This window comes from Phyllostomus discolor, chromosome 3 (assembly GCF_004126475.2).
Source record: "Phyllostomus discolor isolate MPI-MPIP mPhyDis1 chromosome 3, mPhyDis1.pri.v3, whole genome shotgun sequence".
Classification (NCBI taxonomy): domain Eukaryota; kingdom Metazoa; phylum Chordata; class Mammalia; order Chiroptera; family Phyllostomidae; genus Phyllostomus; species Phyllostomus discolor.
The window spans coordinates 39,876,653-39,901,439 of record NC_040905.2 but is presented as its reverse complement, the minus strand read 5'-3'; the positions used below and the strand labels follow the sequence as shown (position 1 = coordinate 39,901,439).

The window sequence follows — 24,787 nt, the reverse complement described above, 5'->3', positions numbered from 1 at the left end:
AGTGTCTGAACGGTTGCTCTGCATCAGCTTTGGCTCTCTGAACAGCCATTTGTGACACGCGTACCAGCCACTTGGGTGAGGTGGGCAGCAAAGGGGGCAAAGTCCCCACCACTTATTAGAACCACGAGAAGAGAAACATGTCCTTGCTTTAGTGATCTCACCGGCAAATATGCCAAAACACTGACAACCTCTAATACAAGATCCCAAATCCTCTAATACAAGATACAAAAACGTGCAATATACATTAGGCTAGTTAGAATTCATAATCGTCTGGACTGTGGACAGATAAGACAGACCCACGTGGAGGAACATAATTAAAGTGTGGCAGAAAGTTGGAATCACGAGGCATGAAATACAAAGATAAATGTGTTACTGAGGCACATCCCCTGGCCCTGAGGTATGTAGTCAAGGAGGTCACGCTGTACTGCGAGGCAGAGAGTCAAAGCTGATGCAGGGCTCCAAGAAAATGTTCACCAAAGGAATGTGGTGATTCATTTATGTCCAGAAATCCCAAGTAAAAAACTGCAAGATATACAAAGGACCAAATTATATAATGTATATGATTCCATTTGAAAACTCTGATCCCTCTTACATTATATTATCTAGATTACAAGAGTAAAAAATCAAATTACAGTCACATGAAACTTTTATAAAAAGAAATCAAATCTATTTTTATGAAATTGTATAGTTCAATTATTTTCAAGTGGGTCTTGTCTTAGGTCACTGTATTTATAATTCCATTTACATTTGTATAATTTTTCAAACCAAAAAACAAAAGGCAGTCAATAGCAATCTACATTTTCATTTGCAAAACTCCCTTCAGTTTCCAGGCCAGTCACACATGGCGATGTCGACTTGTCCTCCAGACACGGACGGCTACCAAAGCGCCCCAGTTTACGGGGCGTGCAGGCCTCTGCTCATTAGGAACGCTTTTTGGTTTGGCTCACGATTCAAGAAATTCTGGAGCATGTCCATGCCGTCCAGAGATCCCCCAGGTTTCAGGATTAGGTTTCTGTATTTCATTCCAACCTAATAAAATAAAACATCATGCCTAACAATTCATGGTCACAGTGATTTTCCAATCCCTAGAAGCAACAGAGAAAGGGGTAGGGGTGCAAACAAAAGGGACTTTAGGTCTACTCTGTCTGGATGTTCTCTTTTGCTTGGGGCTGCGCCTCTGCAGTTTGTATGTATTTTGGTAGCTAAGAGATCTGGTGCTTAGACCTCTGGTCTTCTACACTTCCCTTTATTACTGTCCTGTTGCCTTTGATTCTCAGCAGTGAATTGACAATGTGAACAAATAGACAAAAAATAGCCAGATGGAATGTATAACAGGTTCCTATGTGTTACTCCCTCTCAAATACGATTTCAGAAGGGTCAGCAAAGTAAGTGCTCAATAAGGCCACGAGCAGGGGTTCTGTGTACCTGGAAATGGTGACACAGCTCCTGCCAAACGGCTTCTGCTCTGTTTTTATGAGGGGCTCATAAAAAACCCACTAATCCTTGTGGACGATGGGGTGGTAGGGATAGCACATGGCCCACGTGTAGGGTGAGACATTCTGTGGGCTCAGCGCTGGGAATGAGGAGCTTTGTGAAGTTTTCTTTGGGGAGCAGATCTGCAATTTAAAAATATATCACAGTTCCTCTGCCTTTATTTACATAATCACATGAGCAGATCAAGTGAAAGAAAAGAACTGTAACTCAATATCCGTGTTATTCAATATCTTCACTTCCTTTTCACCGTCCTTTTAGGGAAGTGAGGCAAGACAATTCAGTGAAGCATAATTCTAAATATACACACAAAACAATAGTTCACAGAGTAACACTCTTAAATTTATGTCCATTATATCATTTGATCAATAGGACCCAGAACCTTTTTGAGCACAAGAATAGCTAGACAATTTCCACAGACAAAAGTACTCTAACTTTTGACTTACAACAATGATCCTGTTTGGTCCAATCATAAATCTAGTCAAACTGCTGAGGAAACTAAAATGTGGACGAATGAGCCCTGGCTGGGTAGCTCAGTTGGTTAGAGCACTGTCCCCATATGCCAAGTTGCGGGTTTGATCTTCAGTCAAAGCACATACAACAATCAACCAATGAATGCACAAGTAAGTGCAACAACAATTTGGTGTTGCTCTCTCTCTCCTTCTCCCTCCCTTCCTCTCTGTCTAAAATCAACAAATAATAAAAAATATTAAACAAATAAAATGCGAAAGAACAAAATCTACCAAATTAGATACAAAACTATGCAATATCTAGAGGGTCATAAAATGAAAACTTCTGGGGTTATCTTTTGGTATAAACAGAAACCATCACCTTATTAATCATCTACAGTCTATCACCCAACTCTACAGTCTGTGCCCTAATCAGGAGTAAATGATGAGTCCGACAGGTCCTTTCCCGTGAACTTTAGGGCAGCACTGTCCAACAGAAATACAATGTGAGCCATGTACAGAACTTTAAATTTTCTCATAATCACATTTTAAAAGGTAAAAAACATAGAGGTGAAATTACTCACAATAATATATTTTATTTAAACCAGCATATCTACAATCACATGTATCAATATAAAAATTATTGAGATGTTTTTAGTGTGAGTCCTCAAAATCTAGTGGTTTTTTTTTACAATTATTCAGTTAAACTTATCTGCAGACTAATAAAAATATTTTAATCCTTTTATTATGGAAACATTGTATATAGTAATAGCAGAGGAAACAGTATGATGAACCCTCATGGACCTATTGTCCAGCTGCCACACTATTAACATTTATCTGCAGAAATTCTTAGTGCTTACAATCTAAGAATCTTTTATTTATTAAAAAGACATGTCATTGCACAAATATGACAGGAACATTTGTGAAAATCTAAATAATGTAAAAAATAAATTATCCCAATGCTGACATATCTTGTACAGAGAGCTGTAGTTTAGGTGGAAAAAAAAAAAATAAGAAAGCAAGCTTGGAGCTGGCTGTGTGGTGTTGTGAAGAGCCAGCTCACGCCGCCTGGGAACAGTGAAGTCACTGCAGAGCAGGGCGCCTGCCTGCCTTGCAGTCTCACAGTAGGTGGCTCAATATAGCTCTGGTCCTCCCCTGCTCAGAGCTCCAAACAAGCTGATTCAATTTCCTGAATTACAGAGCAATGGTCTTTTAATAGTTTCATTTCCTTTGCAATGAAGCTTGGAGAAGAGTTTGAGTCATTTTGGTAATAGGATCTTGCTTCTCTTAAAAAAAATGTTAAGTGAATTTTTGCATTTTTAGGAAGGTACTGGGCCCTCTGGGTGAGAGAACATGGTCTGGAAGAATTACGCCACAGGTGGAAGGAGTCCTTGCAGTAAGTTGTTTTAGTTTGCTTACATAGTAAAGAACTTCAACTTGGAGGAAAGCAGGAAGAGGAGCTCTAAGATAATCACTAACATTTTTCATGCTAAAACATTCCTTCAGAAAGATCTGCATATAGTAAGAGCGCCTGTTACCTGTTCTGTGAAGGAAAATCACCATCGGTCACCTCTGTGGTTTTTCATGCTGAAGTGTCTTTTGGCAATGGTGCAAGTCCTGTTTAACAGGGTTGTTTTCTATTGCCAGGTCAGGAGTTTTGGAGTCAGACCCAGGTTTGACTCTTGGCTTCACCCTTAGCTATGTGACCTTGGGCTTTGGTTTCCTTACCTGTAGAATGGGAATATGCCTACCTTACAGTGTGTGGGGAATTGGAAGGGATGATTTCAGTACACTGCCTACTCCCTGCTAGAACAGCCGGCATTTAGTATTCAGTAAACCTTAGTCATTTATCCCTCCTTTCATTTCCTTCCCTTTCACAATGCTCCTAAGTTCAGTTTCTTATGTAAAGTTCAGGGAAACAAACGGGTTCCTGGTTTGGTATTTCCTTAAGATTACTTCTGTGTCTTACTAAAGATAACAAAAAGTACAAGAGACTGCATCTCCACTATTAGTATGAACTGGAATATATAATTCAGTTGGAATTGTTATTATTAAGTAGGAGAGACAAGGCACTCATTTGATCTAAGAATATGTACCCTTTACTTGAGGTAATACTTTAAGAGCAATCATAGCTATCAGAATGAAGGACGTCCACCATCTATCAATAATGAGAATACCATACAATGGGAAACAGACTGGGTCTCCTGCTACCTCTGGCATCTCTGAAGCAGCATGTACAAGCTCTCACTGCCTTCCAAACCTCCCTCCCTCTGTTTCTCCTTCTCATGATTGACTCTGGGGAGTGAAGCCGGAGTTGGCTCCTTCCTACACTGAGTGACAGACTTCAGGACAGACAGCATTCACCCAAGGACAAAGGATGATGATCAGGCACCTCATAGGCTAACCAGCCTGCTTTCATAGTGGACTTTGCAATCTTTCCTTCTAACGTCCATATGCAATCTCCTTCCCAACAGTGCACCCTTTGTTTTCTATGAGTGTGGGGAGATTGTGGGTGGAAAAAGAATACCTTTGACAGTAACAAAGAAGGCGGGAGAGAGTAAAGGAATGGTGCTGGTAGTCAGGGAGATAAAATGAGAACAGTGGTAGGAATCTTTGCTTGATTAGAAGTGGCCTGCTTGAAACCTTAAGCAAAGTTTCAGTTTGTGAGGATGGAAGGATAAATCTTTATGTAAGGGGAGGGAGAAGATCGGGAGAAAAATGGTACCCTGGTTAGTAGTATGTGTTGGGGGGTATAGGAATGGGAGTAGATGGGAGGAACCAGTTAGGTCCAAAGAGGTACCCACTTGTAACAGTGCTAATTAAATGTAGCAGGTTTGAAGCAGACAACAAACACAAAGATGAATAAAACCTTTTTTCAAAGATGAAAAAAGATTCCTTTTACAAGGACTTTATGATCTAGGAGGTGAGATAAAGAAATAGACAGTTAACAAGGCAAGTTATTAGGAATCTAAGAGAAACACAAAGGGCTGTGAGAACTCAAAGGAAGAAAAACTGCTTCTCGCTTGTTGGGATTCAAGACTTAGAAGGTCTGGCCTTGTCAATATCCAGGAAGCTGGTTGGAAATCAATCCTCTTTCCTTTCTTTGTTCTTTGAATTAGGCAAAATCTAACTCCCTTAGAAGAGGCTGAAGTGTATGAGAACTCAGTCCTTGGGTAGGTCAGGAGAGGTGTAGTGGAAGTTAATCCATTTGAAGGACTGTCAGGAGAAAAAATTTCACATTCTCCCTTAGCAATATACATTATAGCAGGAACTGGATTCTGCTTTGAAAAGCACTGGACTACTTAGCTTTATAGTATACACTCTCTGCCAGGCAATTCCTTTTCATGTTTAACCAAGATCTTTGTGTTTCTGTGTCTGGTCTGTTATTGCAAGTAAGATCTAGCTGCTTCTTTATGGAATTACACATTAAACTATAATAGGTACACTTTATCTTGACTTTCTTGGTATTCCTTTCAGCAGTGATACTTGGTTGTATTTCTACTTCATTGATGGAGAAAACAAAGCTTAGCAATTTCTCTACATGCAAAAGAGGAGGAAGGTAATTTCAGCTTAACAATATAATTGCCTTTGAATCCACAATGTCTATTACCTCTTAGGAAACTTTCCCACAATGAAGCTGCCTTATAAAAAGAAATGGCCCTAGTTAAAAGCCCCCATTTTTTCAACCCTATGATTAGCTGCTGGATTTTGAAACTATATTTGGTGACCTTAAAGCTATCCTTAAAGAGCTCTTAGAGCTTACTGAGAAAGTGTTAATCCCAAGCAGTTCCCTTCCAGTTATTTAAGAGACTAGCTGGAGAAGTAAAAGGCATGTCTGGTAATGTGGCTTCTCCATTTTCCACTAGAAACAAAAACTTTAGATAACATTTAACAAACTAAAACAGTTAAGGTGCTATCTCTATTTACTATGAGGAATATAAAAAACTTCATAAAAAAGCAGAGGTAGCAAACTTTTAGGCCATTATAGGTAAGTGGTCTGTTCTAACGTTTGGGTTGAAGCCCTCAAAATACAATGGAGATAACTGCACCATAAAATATTCTATTGCTACCAAATGACATTCAAAAGACTGCAGGTTTATATTTGATCCTTTCTATTACTGTTTTCCCAGTAAGTTGTAGTCTTTCCACAGCTCTGCTTGCTAAGAAATGTAATGGTTCTCAGAGCCAAGTCTGGGCTTTGCAGGATGGCCAGAGGTTACAGAGAGAAGGCCTGGCGATGTTCTTTTGCTGATACCAATGACCATGACCAAAGAGGCCAACAATTCATGATCTTTCAGTCCCCAGCCTCTCTAGAGGCTGGAGGCTAAGAATAGGAGGTACTAACTCCTTGAAAGGCCGACCTGCTATCTTCTCAAAATGATGAAAATACATGCTGGAAAGGGCGAGGGCCTTGAGCAAAAGATTCTGCCTGATATACTGTGATTACTCGATTCCCATGACTTCAGAGTAAACACAGTGTTCAAATTGAAGCAATAAAAATTCTGTCTCTTCATCACAATATAAAAATTCTTTCTCTTTATACCATAAAAATTCTTACTCTTCATCACAACATAGTTGTAATAATGACCTACATTTTTTGTAAAATAGGATTGTCACAGCAAAAGATTAATTTTTAATAGTGTGTATTTGAATGTTGTAAATTCAGGTGGCATTTCAGAGCAAACATTTGTAAAGATACAAACCACCACCACCACCACCAACCAGGACACTGTAGGAGGGAATAAAATGGCTATTTCAAAAGCTGGTCCAGTACCCACCATAAAAGTGTGTAAGCGGGGGGTGCAAAGGGGTTCCTCTTGGGCACTGGAGCCACGTTACTAGTGCTGTGACAGCAGGTGGGCAACAAACGGTGTGATGTTCCAGAGTATTTGACAAGAAAGAAAAAAGAAGGAATTAAGCCAGCTTCGTGGCATAAGATGAGTAACAGTAGACAGAACTGTTGGATCCAAAATTCAGTAAAATTGAAAACTGTTTTTAATATCACAAGGAAACAAGTCCAAGTTGTTGGGAATCTTGCGTTCTTCAAGTTCAACCCAATCCCTTTGTTTAAATTAAGAGTGGTCTGGCTGCCTGCCAAGCTGTGAAGCTTGAGAACAGGAGGAAGTTCAGAAACATAATGGCAGGACTGCTTCTGCGGGACGTGCCAGTTCCTTGGGATCCACTGGGATCCGTACCTCGTCCTTTGGCTATCGCCTTGACAGCTGACCGAGAACAGCGCAGTGGAGGGGACTGGGCTGTGCTCATGAGAGCGGAAGCACAGAGGAGGGAAAGGAGGATACTGCAGTGGCACTTACACCAGGAAACCTCACCAACTAACGAGAGCCTATAAGAGGTCATAATTGTGCCTTTATATTTCCATATCTTGTGTCTCTTTAATCATTGGAGTTCTGTGATTTCTACAGTAATCTATATTCTATGTAAAAGAAAAAGCTCCATATAAGTACAGAAAAATATTTAACAATCACTCATAAATTTATCACCCAAAGATAACAATTGACATTTTCAAGTACTTTTCCCCTAAACATATACTTTATTTTATTTACTGATTTTAAGAGAGAGAGGAAGTGGGTGGGGGGCGGGGAGGGGCAGTGAGTTGTTGTTCCACTTATTTTGTGTATCACTGGGGATTCTTGTATGTGCCCTGATTGGGGATCAAACCTGCAACCTTGGTATACTGGGACAATGCACTAACCAACTGAAACTACCTGACAGGGCCTAAACATATGTTTTAAAATAAAAATTTGCATCCTATGGTATGAAACATTTTATAATCTGATTTTTTTCATTTTGTATGATGTATTTTCCAGACATGAGAAAAGCTTACTGAAGTCTTTCCCTTATGCCCAAATCTGCTGTTCTGTTCAGAGGGTAGGAAGGCCACTTTTGGTTTTGATGGTCTGGAAGATTTCGTACATGAGTGGCCATCTGAGTATGGTCTTTAAGAAAGGGTTGTTTTTTTTTTTTAAGATTTTATTTATTTACTTTTTTTGGAGAGAGGGGAAGGGAAGGAGTAAGAGAGACAGAGAAACATCAATGTATGGTTGCCTCTCATGCACCCCCTACTGGGGATCTGGCCCACAACCCAGGCATGTGCCCTGACTGGGAATTGAACCAGTGACCCTTTGATTTGCAGGCCGGTGTTTAATCCACTGAGCTACACCAGCCAGGGCAAGAATGGTAAAGTTTTTGAGAGGCAGGGACAAGGAAGGCATACCCTTTTTTGGAAGGCATACATTTTAAGTGGAAGAAATAGAATGAAGGAATTGGAAGGTGGAAAGACCTATAGGAACACAGAAATTCAGTTAACACACAGGGAGTTCTGGGCACTAAGGAAGGAATTTGCTAACCTTAGGGTTGTGAACAGAGAGAAGAAACAAGAAGTAATAAGTTACACACAAAAAAATAAAAGGTAGATGAGGGCCTTTAAAAGTTGGTGATTGGGTCCTCAGTGGTAATGTTGGAGGAAAGATAACTTTCCAGGTCAGTGGCTGGAGGTAATAGCAAGGAAATAGAGGGTGCAAAGGCTGTTTCTTATAGTGAGAAATGAGACTGTGAAAGGAAGAGCCATATAGCATTGAGGTTATGAGAATCAATAGCAATAATCCCAGTTTTCTTTCAAGATGGAAAACTAGGAAGGCTTAGTATTAGAAGAATCCCCTCTGGGACAGAAGAAAAGGAGCCCTGATCTGCAGAAGAAAAAGAAAGATGAAGGTACTCACTCTCAGTGATCTTAACTTTCTCAATAGAGAGGAGGGATCACTAGAAAAGAGAGAGGTGGTGGGGATTCGGGGGAACCCAACAAGGGAACTGGAGCAGGGCTGCAGAGCAGCACGGTTTCCAGTGCAGCTTGGACAGCATGACTTTGGGCATGTTAATGGAGTCATATGATCTTCCCCCAAACACTCTGAATCCCAAGGGCAGCATCACTCCCTGACATGGTGGAGGAATCCAGGGCTGGGCACTGGCTGAAGGTCATGCAGAAGTCAGTGGCTGACTATTGCTATTGTACACAAGGTGGCAGAGAATGGGGGGAGATTTAAAGGGAAATAATAGCTCAGGTAGGGTGGGATGGAAGACAGTCATTGAAAGGTTAGTGTATAGAATGCAGGTACCCTAGAGGTGGGTTTTATTATTATTATTTGTTGTGGTGGTGGTGGTAGTGGGGGCAGTAGTGGGGTCTGGGAGGGATAGTAGTCTAACTTACATCAAGATATCTTAGTGCATACATGTAAGGTATTATGTAGTCCTGAAACAAAGTTTGAGGAACACATCAGTTGGTTGAATAAGCACAGAGAGCCTGATTTTGATAATTTTTTTTCCAATTTCTGAATCAAATAGAATGAAAAATACACTGGAAAATGCATCAGCCCTAGAAAATATCTGACAGCTGAGGCTTCTACAAGCGCAGAGACTGGGGGACTGTAACTCAGGAAGGTTGGCTGGCAGCCACCTGGCAGTCAATTCGCTGTACACGGAAAGATGGCTCAGGTTAATGAAGCAGCTTAAATTACCTGAAGGCATTTAGGTTACAAACTATGCTGTAGGTGGGGTATGTCGGCCACAGAGAAAGGGTGTCTTCCACAAAAAATGTATAAATAAGAAAGTATGTAGAGAATATCAAAACATAAACAGACCATGTATATCAGGAAGGAGTTTAGCTTTCTTACGCAATCACCTATAAAGCCAAAACACTGCATAGCACATGTCAAAACTAGCAGCTATAAATGTGCAAATGCATAAACAAAGCTTTTATGCATTTCAATTATGCAATAATTAAATGAATTATGAATTTTAATTATGCAATATAATGGAATGCTAATAAGCAAGAAAATGCAGTAGGCTTTTATTTTAACTTGTAGAATTAAAGTTCATCACTTGCTGCAACTTGATGTAAGATGATTTAAGAAGATGCAAGACTTTAAAGTTAAAAGCTGTTACCAAATCTCTTACTTTTATGTGTAGGTGTAATAAATATTTTACACTAGGTGGTAAAGGGGAGAAAACAACTACAAAATTAACAAAGAGAGAAAAAAATACAATACCTCTGGATTCATTATTCCTTCTTTTTTAAAACAGCTATAAAACATGTCCATGGAAAATACTTCACTCCACAGATATCCATAATATTGGCCATCATATCCCCCTGCCAAATGTCCAAAAGTAGCTGGCATATTTGTGCCTTTAAAGAAAGATACATTTCAATCAATGTGATGGCAAGTGGTAATTACCAGGTTATCAGCTGGCTAAGGTTTCCCTACAGGGAGTCCTGCTGTGGGAGGTCAGGGAGATAGGATTTCACCTCCAGTACACACTGGGTTTCCGTGTGCCCTTGGTCAAGATGTTTACAAGCTTCTCTCCAGTGACGGCTCAACCTGAGGGCTGGTTTCGGCCCTTAGTGCTGGAATGCCGAACAGTGGTTTCAGAGGCTCCATCCACACCCATCAGATAGCTCAGGGTTTCAGAACCCCTCAGTCCTTAGACACACATGAGTTTTACAAATACTCCAGTAGTGAGCCTATTCTTTGTCACACCTCTTTACATCTAAAGTATGGCACTTAAAGAATGGCACTTATTTTTAGGTTCATAATCATGGGCAATGAACACTTTACGTGAAAAGCTAAAAAGATTTTACCAATTTAATCTACCTTTAGGGCTACTTTAAAAAGGACTGTGTTAAAGTGGCCTCAGGTGCAGAGTTGCTGCCAGGTCCACTATAAACAGGCCACAGAAAGAAGTGCGAAGCCTGGATGACTCAATGACTAGTCTGACCTTCATTATCTTTATGAATAGGACCGATTCATTTACATAACAACTTATTGGCAAAAAAAGTCTTAACTGCATGTAAATAAAATTGCATGTTAGTTTCAAATATATAAATATAAATGTAAGCACACATATGTGCAGCTATCCACCCACTCACATGAATCTCACGAGTGTCAGGTCAGAGACCACTAAGTCAAACTCCATCTGGGAAGCAGAGTCAGACACCCAGCAGCAGTGCTTCTCTCTAAAACGCCCCCTTCTGCTAGCTGCTCACTGACGGCATTGGGAAGTCACGGTGCACAGGGGGAGGGCGGAGTCAGGCAGGCACTGCCAACTGTGACTGACTTTCTGTGCTCTGAGGTGGAGGCCAACTGCTCACACCTGATTACACTAAAATGCTGCAAAAGCTGGAGCCACCTATCCTCCCAGCATATTTGGACAGGATAACTCGTACTATGGACAGAGTATGCTTACCTGAAAGTCACGGCCTGATTACAAAAGTGAGAAACAAATTACATTAGGTAATCTGCCCGACACACTCTACCTGCCCTGGCAGTGTGAGGAGTATACCCTGCACTGCACAGGAAAAATGAACTCAAGTCAGAACAGTATTTACATACCTGGAGTAGCTGCAACACCTAAAATTTCTGTGCAGTATTGGCATACTCGCTCGCGGCATCCAGTGCTGTGTTGGTATGGAGAGACTGATCAACTTTGCTCAGAACAATCTGGCGCAAGGTCAGAAGACCTAACAACATAAGAATGTTTGGGCATGTTTTGTAGAAGAGAACTGTGTGTTCCAGTATCACATGATGATAGATTTCAAAACTGATTCCTGCAGCATCATTACAAAATGGAAGCAAAACTTCTCACCTAAGATTCACAAGTAGCTGTATTTTTTTTCTTGGACATAATCCCAGGGTTTGGTATTCCAAGATATTTAATGGTCTTGCACATATTAGCACTCTTAGGGCACCATCGTTATTAAAGGGGAGCTAGTTCTATGGGAGAGGCCAGCAATTTTCTATTAAGCAATTCTAATCTATTTTCCTTCTCTAAAATTACAAGTTTTACCTGTGTTGACCAGTCTGGAAGCAACAAGTTTTTCCAGCAGATCATCTGCAATAGGTCTTCCGTCTCTATAATGTTTTGACAGTCTTCGGAGGGAGTCCACGTCCCACACCCAGTTTTCAAGCATTTGTGATGGCACTTCTACAAAGTCAGTTTCCACATTTGTTCCACTAAATCGTGCAAAATCAGTCTAGAAAGTAAACACAGAGGTCTTTAAAAAAACACTGAATGAAAAAGAAATAGGTGATGAATTTTATAAACAAGATTCTCTAAAGCTTAAGTCAGAATCAGAGTCAACTGCCCCTTTTAATGAAGGGTTAGAAAACCTCAAACTTGAATGAAAATAAACACAGCAGCCAAGCAACACGAAGATAACCCCCCAAACTACTCTATATTGAAGTAATATTTTATTCTTTTGAATTATAAACAAACATGGAACTATTACTCATCAATCATAACTGAAAAAAATCATGATTTCCTCACTGATTTCTAAGCTGATTTTTCTCTACTACTTAACTACTTAAATTTTAGTCAAAATGTATTATAGAGTTAAATTACAACACTACAGATATTCTTTGAGTATGTGTGATGTTTTGTATTCTCAACTTTAAATGAGTGGGTCTAAGATAACCATGTTTATAGAAAGTCTGAGTTCTACCTCTCAGATCGGGCAGAAGATGTTACCATTAAAAATGAGAAGGCACTTCAGTGGGAGTTAGGGCTATATATTAGTTGGCAAGAGAGGTAAGATAATGCAGCTAAAGGAAAAGAGAAACAAAGAATATACTCAAAAGTTAAAGCACCCCTCTGTGAATGAACAAGGGGTGCTATAATAAGTCAGTGACCAAAAGTAACCTCAGGGTGATCTGATCATAAATTTCTAACTGGGTAGATTAAGGTGGGTAGTTGTGTATCAGGCTTATAACTGCCCTAGTAAAAGGTTATGTTTGTCTTAAGCAAGCCCTGTCCATTGTTTTTGTGCATCTAGGTTAATACACCTTAAAATGCCTCTTTTTTCAGACCCCTCTGAAGACCACCATCTAGACAGCACATAGCCCTGGCCAGAGAGCTCAGTTGGTTAGAGCATTGTCTTAATAGGCCAAGGTTGCGGGATCAATCTTCAGTGAAGGCACATATGAGAATTGACCAATGAATGCATCTTTGACTGGAACAACAAATCAATGTTTCCCTCCTCTCTCCCCTTTCCTCTCTATAAATGAATAAATGAGAGAGAGAGAGAGAGAACATAATCTGTTTACCATCCTGTAATGTAATCACAGAGATTTCCCACCATGCTTTTTCCCACCTTCATGTAATCTTCCTTACTTCCTTCCTTAATTCCAAATGTATTAAAAGAACTTCAGAACTGTCATTTGCAGGGAGCATTTGAGATTATGTTCCTGGCATATCTTCAATTTGGCTCAAATAAATTCTTATAAAAAATTCTCTATAGGTTTAAACGTTCCTTACATTGACATCTCGTAAAAATAAAGTACTTCTGAGGTTCTGGGCTAAGATTTAAAAATAAATCGCTTATTTTTTTAAAGGAACGTTTAGTAAATTGTAGAATCAGAAGTCAGAAAAGTCTTGAGCAGAAAGATGGGACTTCACTAGAACAGGCTGCTGTTTTTTAACCTTCATACCATCCAAAGAATTTTTGTAAGACTGCCACTAGCAGAGGAGACTTAGCATTTACCCAGCAGGGTCATCTGGGGGTTATTGTTCTGTTGTCTTTCCCTGGACTTCTATTTTGTTTTCCACTTCAGAACCTCTAGATCCCAGTCTTTGCTCCCTGACTTCATCATCCCCAGGGCTTAGAGGGTAGGGGGAGGAAAAAGGACTGAACCACCGGAGAAGGGAGCAGATGGGATGCCGACTCAGCAGCAAATAACCGAATCAGCTTTTGGCCTAGGGCAGAAGCACAGATGTCAACGCCATCTCACATTCCGCCTTCCTCTCTTTATACACAAAAAAGTGTTTTGCTTGACTTCCCATTATAATTGTGCTGATTCTAGATATGAAGAGCTGCAAATCCCAAAGGGCCAAAGGAAACTGAAATCGGTGGGTGTTGGAATGGGCCACCTGTGTTTGAGGACATCCCAATAAAAATTCTTACAGGGGAAGGGTTCCAGAAAACTGAATATTTTGCCTCTTTCTCAAATATAATCTTCTAAAATAACTGATCTTACATTTAGATAAAACAAAGTTATATAATAGTTGTAACAGCTACCATCTATTGAAACTTTACTATGCCAAACATTATGCTAGGCCTTCATATGAATAATCTGATTTGAATTCCAAAGCAACTGTATGAAGTAAACACTGTAATCACCACGTTTGAGACAAGGACTGAGGCATACCGCAATTAGCAACAGAACTAGGATTTGAAACCATGTGGTCTGACTCCAGAGCCCGCAATTGTAACCACAACTGCAGTAATGCCGTTTTGTCTTATGGGGAAAAAGTGAAAAATAAAATAAAAGGCTAAAAATGTTACAAAATGACGGAGTTTTCTTAGAGGGGATCTAAAGCAGAAAAATCCTATCAAATTTGCCTTTATGTGACGAGTTAGTGTGGTTTCAGCATGCTTCTGTGGAAATCTGACTTCCTCTATGTATACCTGAAGGTTTTTCAAACACCAAACATGAGGGTGATGTGAAAATGCCAGCCTTCATAACATTGTATTCTGGACCTGGGGTTCTACAATGCTAACTGCATGATTTTCTAAGGATTATAGTTTAAACAAAAGCACTAACAGCAAATAAAGGCAAAATCACACCATCAGTTACCGCCATACATTATATATATAAATGTATATATACACACACATTTATGTCGAGACAAAAATATACATTTTGTATATCCTGCTTGTATGATTATTTCTCAGTCAATATTTGCAGATGAGGGGGAAAAATCAACCCCTAATAACAACTAAATGCATGTGTGTGTTGGCGGTGGTGTTTCAGAACCTAGAAAAACATGAATTAATGAGTATGTCATGAGTTAAAGTGGAATAAAATAAGAATGAACACAGTTATGTCATGCAGAAGAGTGAAGAGAGCTTATTCTATCTAAGCCATCTTGTCATGGGGGAGAGAGCACAGCAAGTGAATGAACAGATGAACAATGTCTTCTAAAGAACAAAAGGAAATGTTTGCAAGGAGTAAAAGCTAAAAATAACTCTGCTGCTTACTAATTTCCCGAAAGTCTGTCACGCTGTTTCTCTGTGTGCCCTTTGGGCAATATCATTTAAATGGTTCTCAAATGAGGAGTACAAAGAATCTGCAAAATTCAAAAGCTCAATTTCTAGCAAACAACTAAATCTAAAGAGAAAGGAATCCAGTCAGCCGCTGTCTTAGGATCCAGCAGCTGATAGGGGAGAGATGGGCAAAACAGCATGGCTGCTGAGTTACCACTCACTGTGAACATCTAGAAAGCACCATTCCCATTTTAAACTGTGGGTTCCAAAGAACCCTACAAAGTACTTTACATAGCTTTCAGTACGAATAATTGGAGGGTATCGAATACAGTCATTTATGAGCCACAGTAATTATTATTTTTTAAATTATTTTTAAAGATTTTATTTATTTTTAAACAGAAGGAAGGGAGGAAGAAAGAGAGAGAGAGAAACATCATATGTAGTTGCCTCTTGCACGCCCCCAATTGAGGACCTGACCCACAATCCAAGCGTGTGTGCCGTCACTGGGAATTGAAACAATGACCCTTTGGTCCAAAGGCCAGCACTTAATCCAGTGAGCCACACCAGCCAGGGCTGAGCCACAGTAACTATTGATGCTAATATACTTCCCAGATAAAGCAGAGTACTATAAAATAAACACAAAATAATCAAATTAACAAATTAGTTTTGCAGGTGACACTTCAAAAAGTTTTGGGCATTACTGCTGCAGGAAATATTTTGATAATAAAAGCCTAGAAAAACAATGTAAACTTCGATTTCTGTTTAGTTATAAGTTCTTGAAAGGAAAAAATTGTCTAAAACTATGAGATTTTTCTATATTATCTATATAATTTCTATATTATATTATATTATTATTTTTCTATATTATCTTTCTATATTATCTATTTCTATATTATCTTATACTATCCTATTAGACAATAGGATGCCTAAAATATACTCCATTATAGGTTTTTATAAAGATGACTTGGTGCTGTAGAGAGAAACTTCTCAATTCATACAACACAGTGAGAGCTGGAGGAAATTATATAAACTAAAGCTCCAAAACTCATGTGAAAATGTTGTATTTAAAGAACAAGATCCCATGGGATTTTTCCATATAATTAAGAGATCAGTTGCTTTTAGTGGTTAAACTAAAATGTTATTTTCATGAGAGAAAATCCCAAATCAAAGAAAAGGCATTTGGTGAAATCCATAAGTGTGTCATGTTTAGGAAAATGAACAGGCCTCAGGAGAACTGACCTTGGCTGTCGGAGGTGATCCCCTATTGATTTTTCAGCAGTCATTCCACACCCTGACATGTCTGATCTACCCCTAACCAAGAATGATGGAGAGTTTATATAGCAAGGCATTAAAAAAAAAAGTGTGAGACTTCTGGTCAAGATAGCAGCATAGGCAGACATGGCTTGCCTCTTTGTACAACCCCATCGAAATTACACCTAAAATATAGAATAACTCACAACCGTTAGCAATCAAGTTGACTGGAAGTCTGACAGCTACAGAACTAAAGAAACAGCACCCATCCAGACTGGTAGTAGGGGTGCAGATGTGAAACAGGCTGGACTAACACCCACGTGTGGTAGATGAAAATTTGGGGGAGATATCTTGGGAGCTATGAGACCTAGCCCAAAACCTGGCCAGCTGCATAAAAATGATCCAGTCAGAAATGAAGGATACATTCATTGAAATAAAGAACAATTTACAGAACAGTAGAGTGGATGAAGCCGAGAATCAATGATTTGGAACATAAAGAAGAAAAAAAACAACCAATTAGAACAACAAGAAAAAAATTCCAAAAAGCTGAGGATAGTGTAAGCAGGCTCTGCGACAACTTCAAGAGGTCCAACATTTGCATCATAGGGGTGTCAAAAAGAGAGGAGAAAGAGCAAGAAATTGAAAATCTATTTGAAAAATAATGAAAGAAAACGCCCCTAATTTGGTGAAGGAAATAGTCATGCAGGAAGCACTGATGTTGGAAACTGTAACAGTGTACAAGGTTGGGGGTAAGAAGCAAAGGTATGAGGTTGCTGATAGGTATTCCCTCTATTATCAGGATTGAAACCTAAGAAGTTAACTTATAGAGAGGGATGCATGAAATTAGATAAACTCATTCACTCTACACTAGCTTACATGAGACTGATTTAGAGCAGGGGTTGCCATCCCCTAGGCCACGGACTGGTAACAGTTAGGAACCAGGGCACACAACAGAAGGTGAGTTTGAATGTAATGTACTTGAATCATCCCCAAACCATCTGCCCCCCAACCCTGTCCCTGGAAAAACTGTCTTCCATGAAATCAGTCCCTGGTGTCAAAAAGGTCAGGAACTGGTGATTTAGAGGAAGTGCCGTGTGAGAAACGTAGGAGAAAAAAGTCCTTCCAACATGAATGCATACTTGGGCGACCAAATTCAGATATAACATAGGCCTCCAGTGCATGGACTGAGGGCACAGAGAATGGCTGCTTATAGGCAACAGAGTGGTGGAGAGCATGACAGTCAGATCCTGGGTCCATCATTTAATCTTTCTAAGTCTTGGTTTTTCCCACTTGCAAATGGGGGAAGTAATAGCATAATAGTATAGTAGGAGTAGATTGGTAAATCTACTTCAGAAAAGTATATGGACAGAATTAACTAATGAGTGTAAGGCACTGAGTATACACAGTGTTTGGTGTGTGGACAATGCTAAGTACATCCAGGCTGCTACGACTCCTTAGCCTGCCCGGTTTGCCTGACCAGTACGGTTTTGACTGGTTGGGCCAAACTTGTCCTAGACTTCCTCCCCAAGTATCTACTCCTGGGTGTTAAGGTTGAAGATAACATACCAACATTTCTCTTCAGCTAATCTCCTACCACTCTGGATACTCTAAACTGCCCATTCTACTCTTGCTTCCGGAATCAAACTTCTAAATAGGCGGTAATCATTAAAACAAAACAAAAAACAAAGAGACGCCCTAATGGTTTCCACTCAACTTCCACAGATCCTCACCCAAAATCCATGGAGGGTAAGCATTTGTAATTCTCTTAAACCCTAAGTGACTGTACTTTTTCCTCATGGCAACTCCCCCACTCCTCTTAAATTATGACTTGTTGTGCTACTTACTGATCCCCAAAGCTCTGAGTTATATAAAGCACAGTTACAAGAATACTTGAAATATGTATGGCACTTTATGCTTTCCAAGTACCTTTAACACATCATTTAATCTCTCACCAGCACCCCAGGAAGGTAGGTATAAGAACTGTTGTTGTCCTCATTTTAAGGGTAAGAAGAATGAGGTCGCTCCAGGAGGTCGAAATAACTTGCCAAAGTCACACAGCCAGACCCACAAATACACGGACGATTTGTAATCTAGCGCTCTCGTCATAACACTAGTGCGCTTTACTGACTGATGCAGGACAACATTTATTTACAACAGCATCTAACAAAAAAATACTAAAGCAGACAAGATACTCTGTTAGTCTCAACCAATTAATGGTTTATTTCAAAATCATAAATAATTCTATTTTAGTTTTTTGCCCTTCCATCACTTTCAATTTTAACTGACAAGGCTTTGTGGGGGTTGCTTTAAAATATCTCTAAACAGTCCAAAGGACTGATTAAGCTCTTAACCCACAGACCATCACAGGCATCTCAATGGAGGCTGTTAAGAAGCATCGTGGTTCTTTTCTATGTAAGTTCAAAAGGCCAGTGATTACTGAGAGCCCAAGCCACAATAAAGCCGAAACAGGAAGAGACACTAGAGATACCACCTCTTGATGGCTATCTCCAAAATTACCTACCCTGTAGTGTAAACACAAGAAAATAGGAGTGAAACTCATTTGAATGACGAGATGGTAGACAGAAGGAACGAGTGCATCTACATGCTTGAAACTGGATGTTCCTGCCGACACACTCAAAACACCCTACAACAAGCTCCAACGAGCTCCTTCTGGTCATCAAACTTTGCTAACTGCCACCGAGGAGAATGCAAACAATGAGCTGCCCCTAGCTTAAAACCCACCTACTAAACGTTTGTGGCAAATAGTTCATTCATTATATACTTCTCAGAGAAGTCAGAAGTGTTTTCCTGAACTTAAAGCCATTAAAAAACTCCTCATTCACTACTATCCAGGTCAAGTCAGTAGAAGAGGTTTTGAAATTATTATAAAGCTGCAAATATACAGATTCTGTGGACTATACTTTTAAGACAACAGTAGTGATCACTGGTTCCAAATATATATACCTTAAAAAATTCTTAAAGTGTATTAGGTCATTTGAAAAGATTAATAGACAACTAAGAAATCTAAGTCTCGTGAGACGATCAAGCAAGGGACTGGACTCACACGCTGCTCGCCTGTAGAGCGCATTCCGTGCTCACGAACACGGGGAGGCACACACTAAGCCTAGAGCCTATTGTTTCAAGAGACACTAAAACTGATGAATAAATAAGAGTAAATAAATAAAAAAACATTTTAGTCATGAGTCAAATGTCTCTAAACTGACATAGTACGAAGACAATTTTTCCAGTACTACCCAAGTCGCCATCTCAAAGGATTGAAAATAACATAACAGTGAAATAACAGAGTCGTTGGAGAACTGCACTGGGATACGTGGTGAGGCATATGGTACTAAGGTTATAACAGCTCTGTGTCCGAAAACAAGGACGTGCGTCGACAGCACTGAAAACCCTATTTGAAGATCAGTTTTATTCTAATAAATGTGATTAGGACACCAAGTTACTTCCTTGTGAAACCATTAGCTGATAATCAACATCCAAGTAAGGAGGAAACTGCTATAACCCAGGGGTTACTTACTTGGAATCCACTATGGTCTGGGCTCCAAGAGCTCTGTGAGCTCTTCGGAATTCCATGTAAAAATGGGAGAGTATAAGTGTATATGTATTTTTCTGGAAGAGGTATCCACAGGTTAAATCAGATTTTCATACAGTTCTTAGCTCCTCCAAAGTTAAGACCCACTCTTCCAAAAAACTGCTGTGTTTATCTACATAGAAGTACATAATTAGATTTAGATAATCTAAGTAATACCTCATAAGTCTTAAATAAGAAACTTATTTCACTTTTCTAATTACACATAAAAGTACTTTAGAAAGTGGATACTAGACTTAACCTAATTAAAAAAAAATCAGCCACAGAATGCAAATTACAATGGAAAATAGTATTCTAGGAATCCTACTGCTGTAAAAATAGACTTTAACAGCAGCTAAGAAAGAAAATTTAGATTATTCTGAAAGATTTCTTTGCTTGGGCTAAACAGAGGGCAGAAACGTTTGCATCAGTTTGTCTGAACTTCATTATCTGAACATTCATTCCTATTCCCTCTGTTTTTTAAAAAATAAAACATGGAAGCACCAGGATGTCAGGATAAATGTTGAAAGAAATAAGTTAATGTTTGAACATCAGTGACAGTAGTATTTCAGAAGCGCATGCGTACATTTTTTGGCTACTGCTGTAATTAGGGGTCCTCTGGGGGTTAGGGATGCTGCATGTCTGAGATTGAACTGCACGTGTAGGACCACAAAAACTGTCCTCTGTCCTCCATGTCTCTCGTATTTCCTGTTGGACATTCAAATAAATGAGAAATCTATAATTCAGTGAGCCTAGAAACTAACTCCATTGTACATATTTTGCAAAATTGTTTTTACACACTGTAAATTTCCAAGGCACTAACTGCTGGGGATCAACTGTGTAAATCAAAGTAAGGTTCCTTTTTCATTAGGAAATTTCCTAAGGGGTGTTCACCATGTTGGGAAATCATGTCACCGCTGGTGCCATGGACTGAACATTTGTGTTCCTTCCCCAAATCAGTATGTTGAAACCCAACCCTTGATGTGGTGGTAGTAAGTGGGGCTTTTGGGAGGTGAGTAGGTCATGAAGGTGGAGCCCCCAGGAAGGGGATTAGTGTCTTCATGAAAGAGGCCTCATGGAGATCCCTCACCCTTTTCACCATGTGAGGACACGGTGAGAATGCACCACCTCTGAACCAGAAAGCAGGTCCTCAGCAGACACCAAATCTGCCAGGACCCTGATCTTGGACTTTCAGTTTCCAGAGCTGTGAGAAATTTCCATTGTTTATAAGCTGCCCGGTCTACAGTATTGTTATTGCAACACGAACTAACACAATGGTGACACCACTCTTGGACTCAGAGGTGAGGACACAAGCCACTTATACCAGCCTGAGGTTTTTTGCTGCTGGATTCGGGGTTATTCACCTATAGTGCAAATCCATGAATACTTCATTATGTCTTAGTACATAGCCATGAGAAGGCATTACCATTTGAAAACCATTAAAAAAATCTTTTAAGTTTAGCGAGGACATTACATCAATTTTAAATATCCTCTGTATGGAGAAAGGCTGTTAGGGAAAAACTAATAAAATCCAAATAAAGTGTGGAGTTTAGTGCCAATGATGGCTTCTAGGTTGGGACACACCCACTAAATATGGTAAGATGTGAACCAGAGGGGAATCAGGGGAAGGGGTACCTGGACAATTTTTGTACTATCTTTGGCAACTTTTCTGTAGACCTAAAAACTATTCTAATAAAAGCTTTATTTTTAAAGTTTACCTTCGAGGTATATAGAGATTTCAAATTTGGAAAACTGTCCCTCCATTTCTGTTAACATCAGTTTTTGATACTGTTAGATTGAACTACTGAACTGGATGCTTTCATATGTCCATAGCAGTTAAATTCAGCAAGTTCATATGGTTTATTCTGGAATAGTTAGGGCCCAGATTACTGGACTGCATTATAAAGTTAAGAATAAATGTACTGTTCATTTTCAGATATAAAGAAAAATCAGTTGCCGCCCATTGTGCACATACCTTCGCACTCTGGCAAATTCTCTCCAGGGTTATCCTACATTATCTACGGCTTTAATCTGAGGCTAGTAAAGACAGGTATTACAAAATATTTATTATTTAAAAAGGAGTAAAGAGTCTGGGCTAGTTGAAAACCATTTAACTACACAGAGCATTAATAAACAGAGGAGACAGCCCTGGCTGGCGCAGCTCAGTGGATTGAGCACGGGCTGCGAACCAAGGTGTCGAAGATTCGATTCCCAGTCAGGGTACATGCCTGGGGTGCAGGCCACGGCCCTCAGCAACCACACACTGATATTTTCTCTCTCCTCTCTCTCTCTCTCTCCCTCCCCTCCCTTCCCCTCTCTACAAATAATAAAATCTTTAAAAAAATAAACAGAGGAGACAGATTACATATAGCAAGTTGCTTATCTGTGAGCTTACACCAAATTCCTATGGGGAAAAAAAAATTAAAAGTAGAGTATTTTAACTCTTCCATGATGACAGCCTTGTTTTTTCCAGGATGCTATTTAGTTGGCACTTTCATTAGTGAATTCACCTTGAAATAAAATATATTGTGAAACAGCACCCAATCAGAAAAAAATCTGTGTTTTTGCAGAAGGCCTATGAAATTCTTGAACATGCTCAGCTTCTGAAAACAACATATTAAGGGGAGAAACCCAACTGCAGTGAAGAAACAAAACCTCTAGAAAAGCAACTGGCAGGTTCCCCATGCAAGATCACTCACCTGTGCACAAATCTGATGCATGACATGACCAAATTCATGGAAATAAGTCCGCACCTCGTCGTGCCTCAGGAGAGCGGGGCGGCCTGCTAGGGGCTGAGAGAAGTTCACCACAAGGGCTGCCACAGACATCATGCGGCTGCCATTGGGCAGGAGGCAGCCCGGCTGGAGGCCAAAGCAGGCGGCATGGTTGTATTTCCCTTCCCTAGGGACCAGAAGCGAAGTCTGTGAGATATGAACACCCTTCTCTAGCAACAACGTTGCCCTGGCCTCTCTCAATCACTAAGTCTCATTTGATACATATTTGATAGAAGATGCTTTAAAGCATTTAACTTTCAGAAAGTAGGTAAAACTATGGACAATATAAAAAGATCAGTAATTGCCAGGGACTAGGGACAGATGAGTAGGTAGATGGAGCACAAAGGATTTTTATGGCAGTGAAGCTACACCGAATAATACTATAATGGTGACTATGTGTCATTATAAAAACTCATCCAAACCCATAGAATATACAACATCAACTACGAAGCTGGGTGATTATGTGTCAATGCAGGTTCATCAGTTGTAACAAATGTACCACTTTGGTGGGGGATGTTGATAACGGGGGAAACTATGCCTGTGTGAGGCCAGCAGGTGAAAGTGAGAAATCTCTGCATCTTATGCTCCATTTGCTGTGAACCTAACACAACTGCTCTAAGAAATAAGTCTATTCGAATAGTAAGAAATCAGTCAATCAATCAGAACGGTGCCCAGGTGGAGGTAGGAGCGGGCAGGGACGTGGAAAAGGCAGGCAGAGGAGAGGACACGCACACCAGACACCGTGCACTTGATCTGATACAATTTTCAGCCAGCCCAGCTCTGGGTCCTTCAGAGTTCCTGGACTGATTTCATGTAATTAGTTGGAAAAGTGTAAACAGGTAAACAGATTTATTTATTTTTTTAAAGATTTTATTTATTCATTTTTAGAGAGAGAAGGGAGGGAGAAAGAGAGAGAGAGAGAGAGACAACATCAATGTACGGTTGCTGGGGGTCAGGGCCTGCAACCTAGGCATGTACCCTGACTGGGAATCGAACCTGTGACACTTTGGTTCGCAGCCCCGCGCTCAATCCACTGAGCTATGCCAGCCAGAACAGATTTATTTTTAACAGGGAAAAGCTCAAGTCCATTGGAAGTGTTTCTTGTTATATTTTATACCTCTTGGTATATTACAAAAGGCAGTAAAAGTATTCTTGATTTAAGAGTAACTGTGGGCACTACCTATGTTGGAGAAACAACAGTTTTCTTACAAGTATTTAGAGAATTTAGAAAACTTAGAGAAGAGCTTCAAAATCTGAAACGTTTCTACCCACTTAAAATCCGTGGCACTGGAGGAGTTTTTACCTTTTATTTAAAAACATAAAACTTGATTGATTAATTTTAAAGGATTCCTTATTCTGACATTATGCCTTTTTACAACTTTTGTTTGTTTTACATTTTGTTGGTTTGTTTACATAAATGATGGTGATTTTTCCCTGGCTGGGTAGTTCAGTTCGTTAGAGTGCATCATTCTGATACACCAAGGTTGCAGGTTCAATACCAGGTCAGGGCACATATAAGAATCAACCAATGAGTGCATGAGTAAGTGGAACAACAAATCAATGTTTCTCTAATTAATAAGTTAAAAAAATGGTGAGTCTTAAAAATGTCCTTAACTGCTAACCTTATGTTGGAAGCATCAGAGTATTTTTGTTTTTGTTTTGAGAATCTCAGTATTTGATGAATGAAAATTGAAATGTGATTTTTAAGAAAAACTGGTCTTTTTTAAACCTACTCTAAATATCCTTTTTTGAGTTAATTAGACAAAGAAAAGAAGTTAACCCATCTCATCTTCATGAAGCAAGCATGTAGGTGACAGGAAGTGAATATTAAGTAGGTCATTGGTCACTACTCTCATAAGAGGTCACCCTCTGGTCCCTAAACCAGAGTTCTGGTAGCAATGGGCAGATCTCAAAGATGCCAATTATAATATGGCAGAGAGACAACAGGATAAGGGGAGAAGAACAAGATTTGACCCAGGAACAGAAAGCTCCAATGTTGAAGGATTTTCCCTGAAAGAATTCTTGGCTTAAAACTGTATGCTGACACTTTGTAATTAAAAATAGACCCATCTACATTTGACATGGGTTTATTTTAGCTTATCTCAGAAGTGAAAGTAAGTCCATAAAGCATGGGGATAAGGCACCTCTTGCCACGGTCTGTAGACACAGTTTTCCAGCCTTC

The 24,787-nt window shown here is 39.6% G+C and overlaps 1 protein-coding gene across 1 annotated transcript in view; it reads right to left on the bottom strand.

The window, feature by feature from the left end:
• Positions 1-4,060: 4,060 nt before the first annotated feature.
• NLN (neurolysin) overlaps positions 4,061-24,787 on the bottom strand; it is a 42,740-nt gene continuing 22,013 nt past the window's right edge. The window contains 6 exon segments of the mRNA XM_036020066.1: positions 4,061-7,337; positions 10,004-10,140; positions 11,345-11,380; positions 11,383-11,472; positions 11,799-11,985; positions 22,531-22,732. Of these exon segments, the coding sequence (XP_035875959.1) occupies positions 7,008-7,337; positions 10,004-10,140; positions 11,345-11,380; positions 11,383-11,472; positions 11,799-11,985; positions 22,531-22,732 (982 nt within the window). The 3' untranslated portion in view covers positions 4,061-7,007.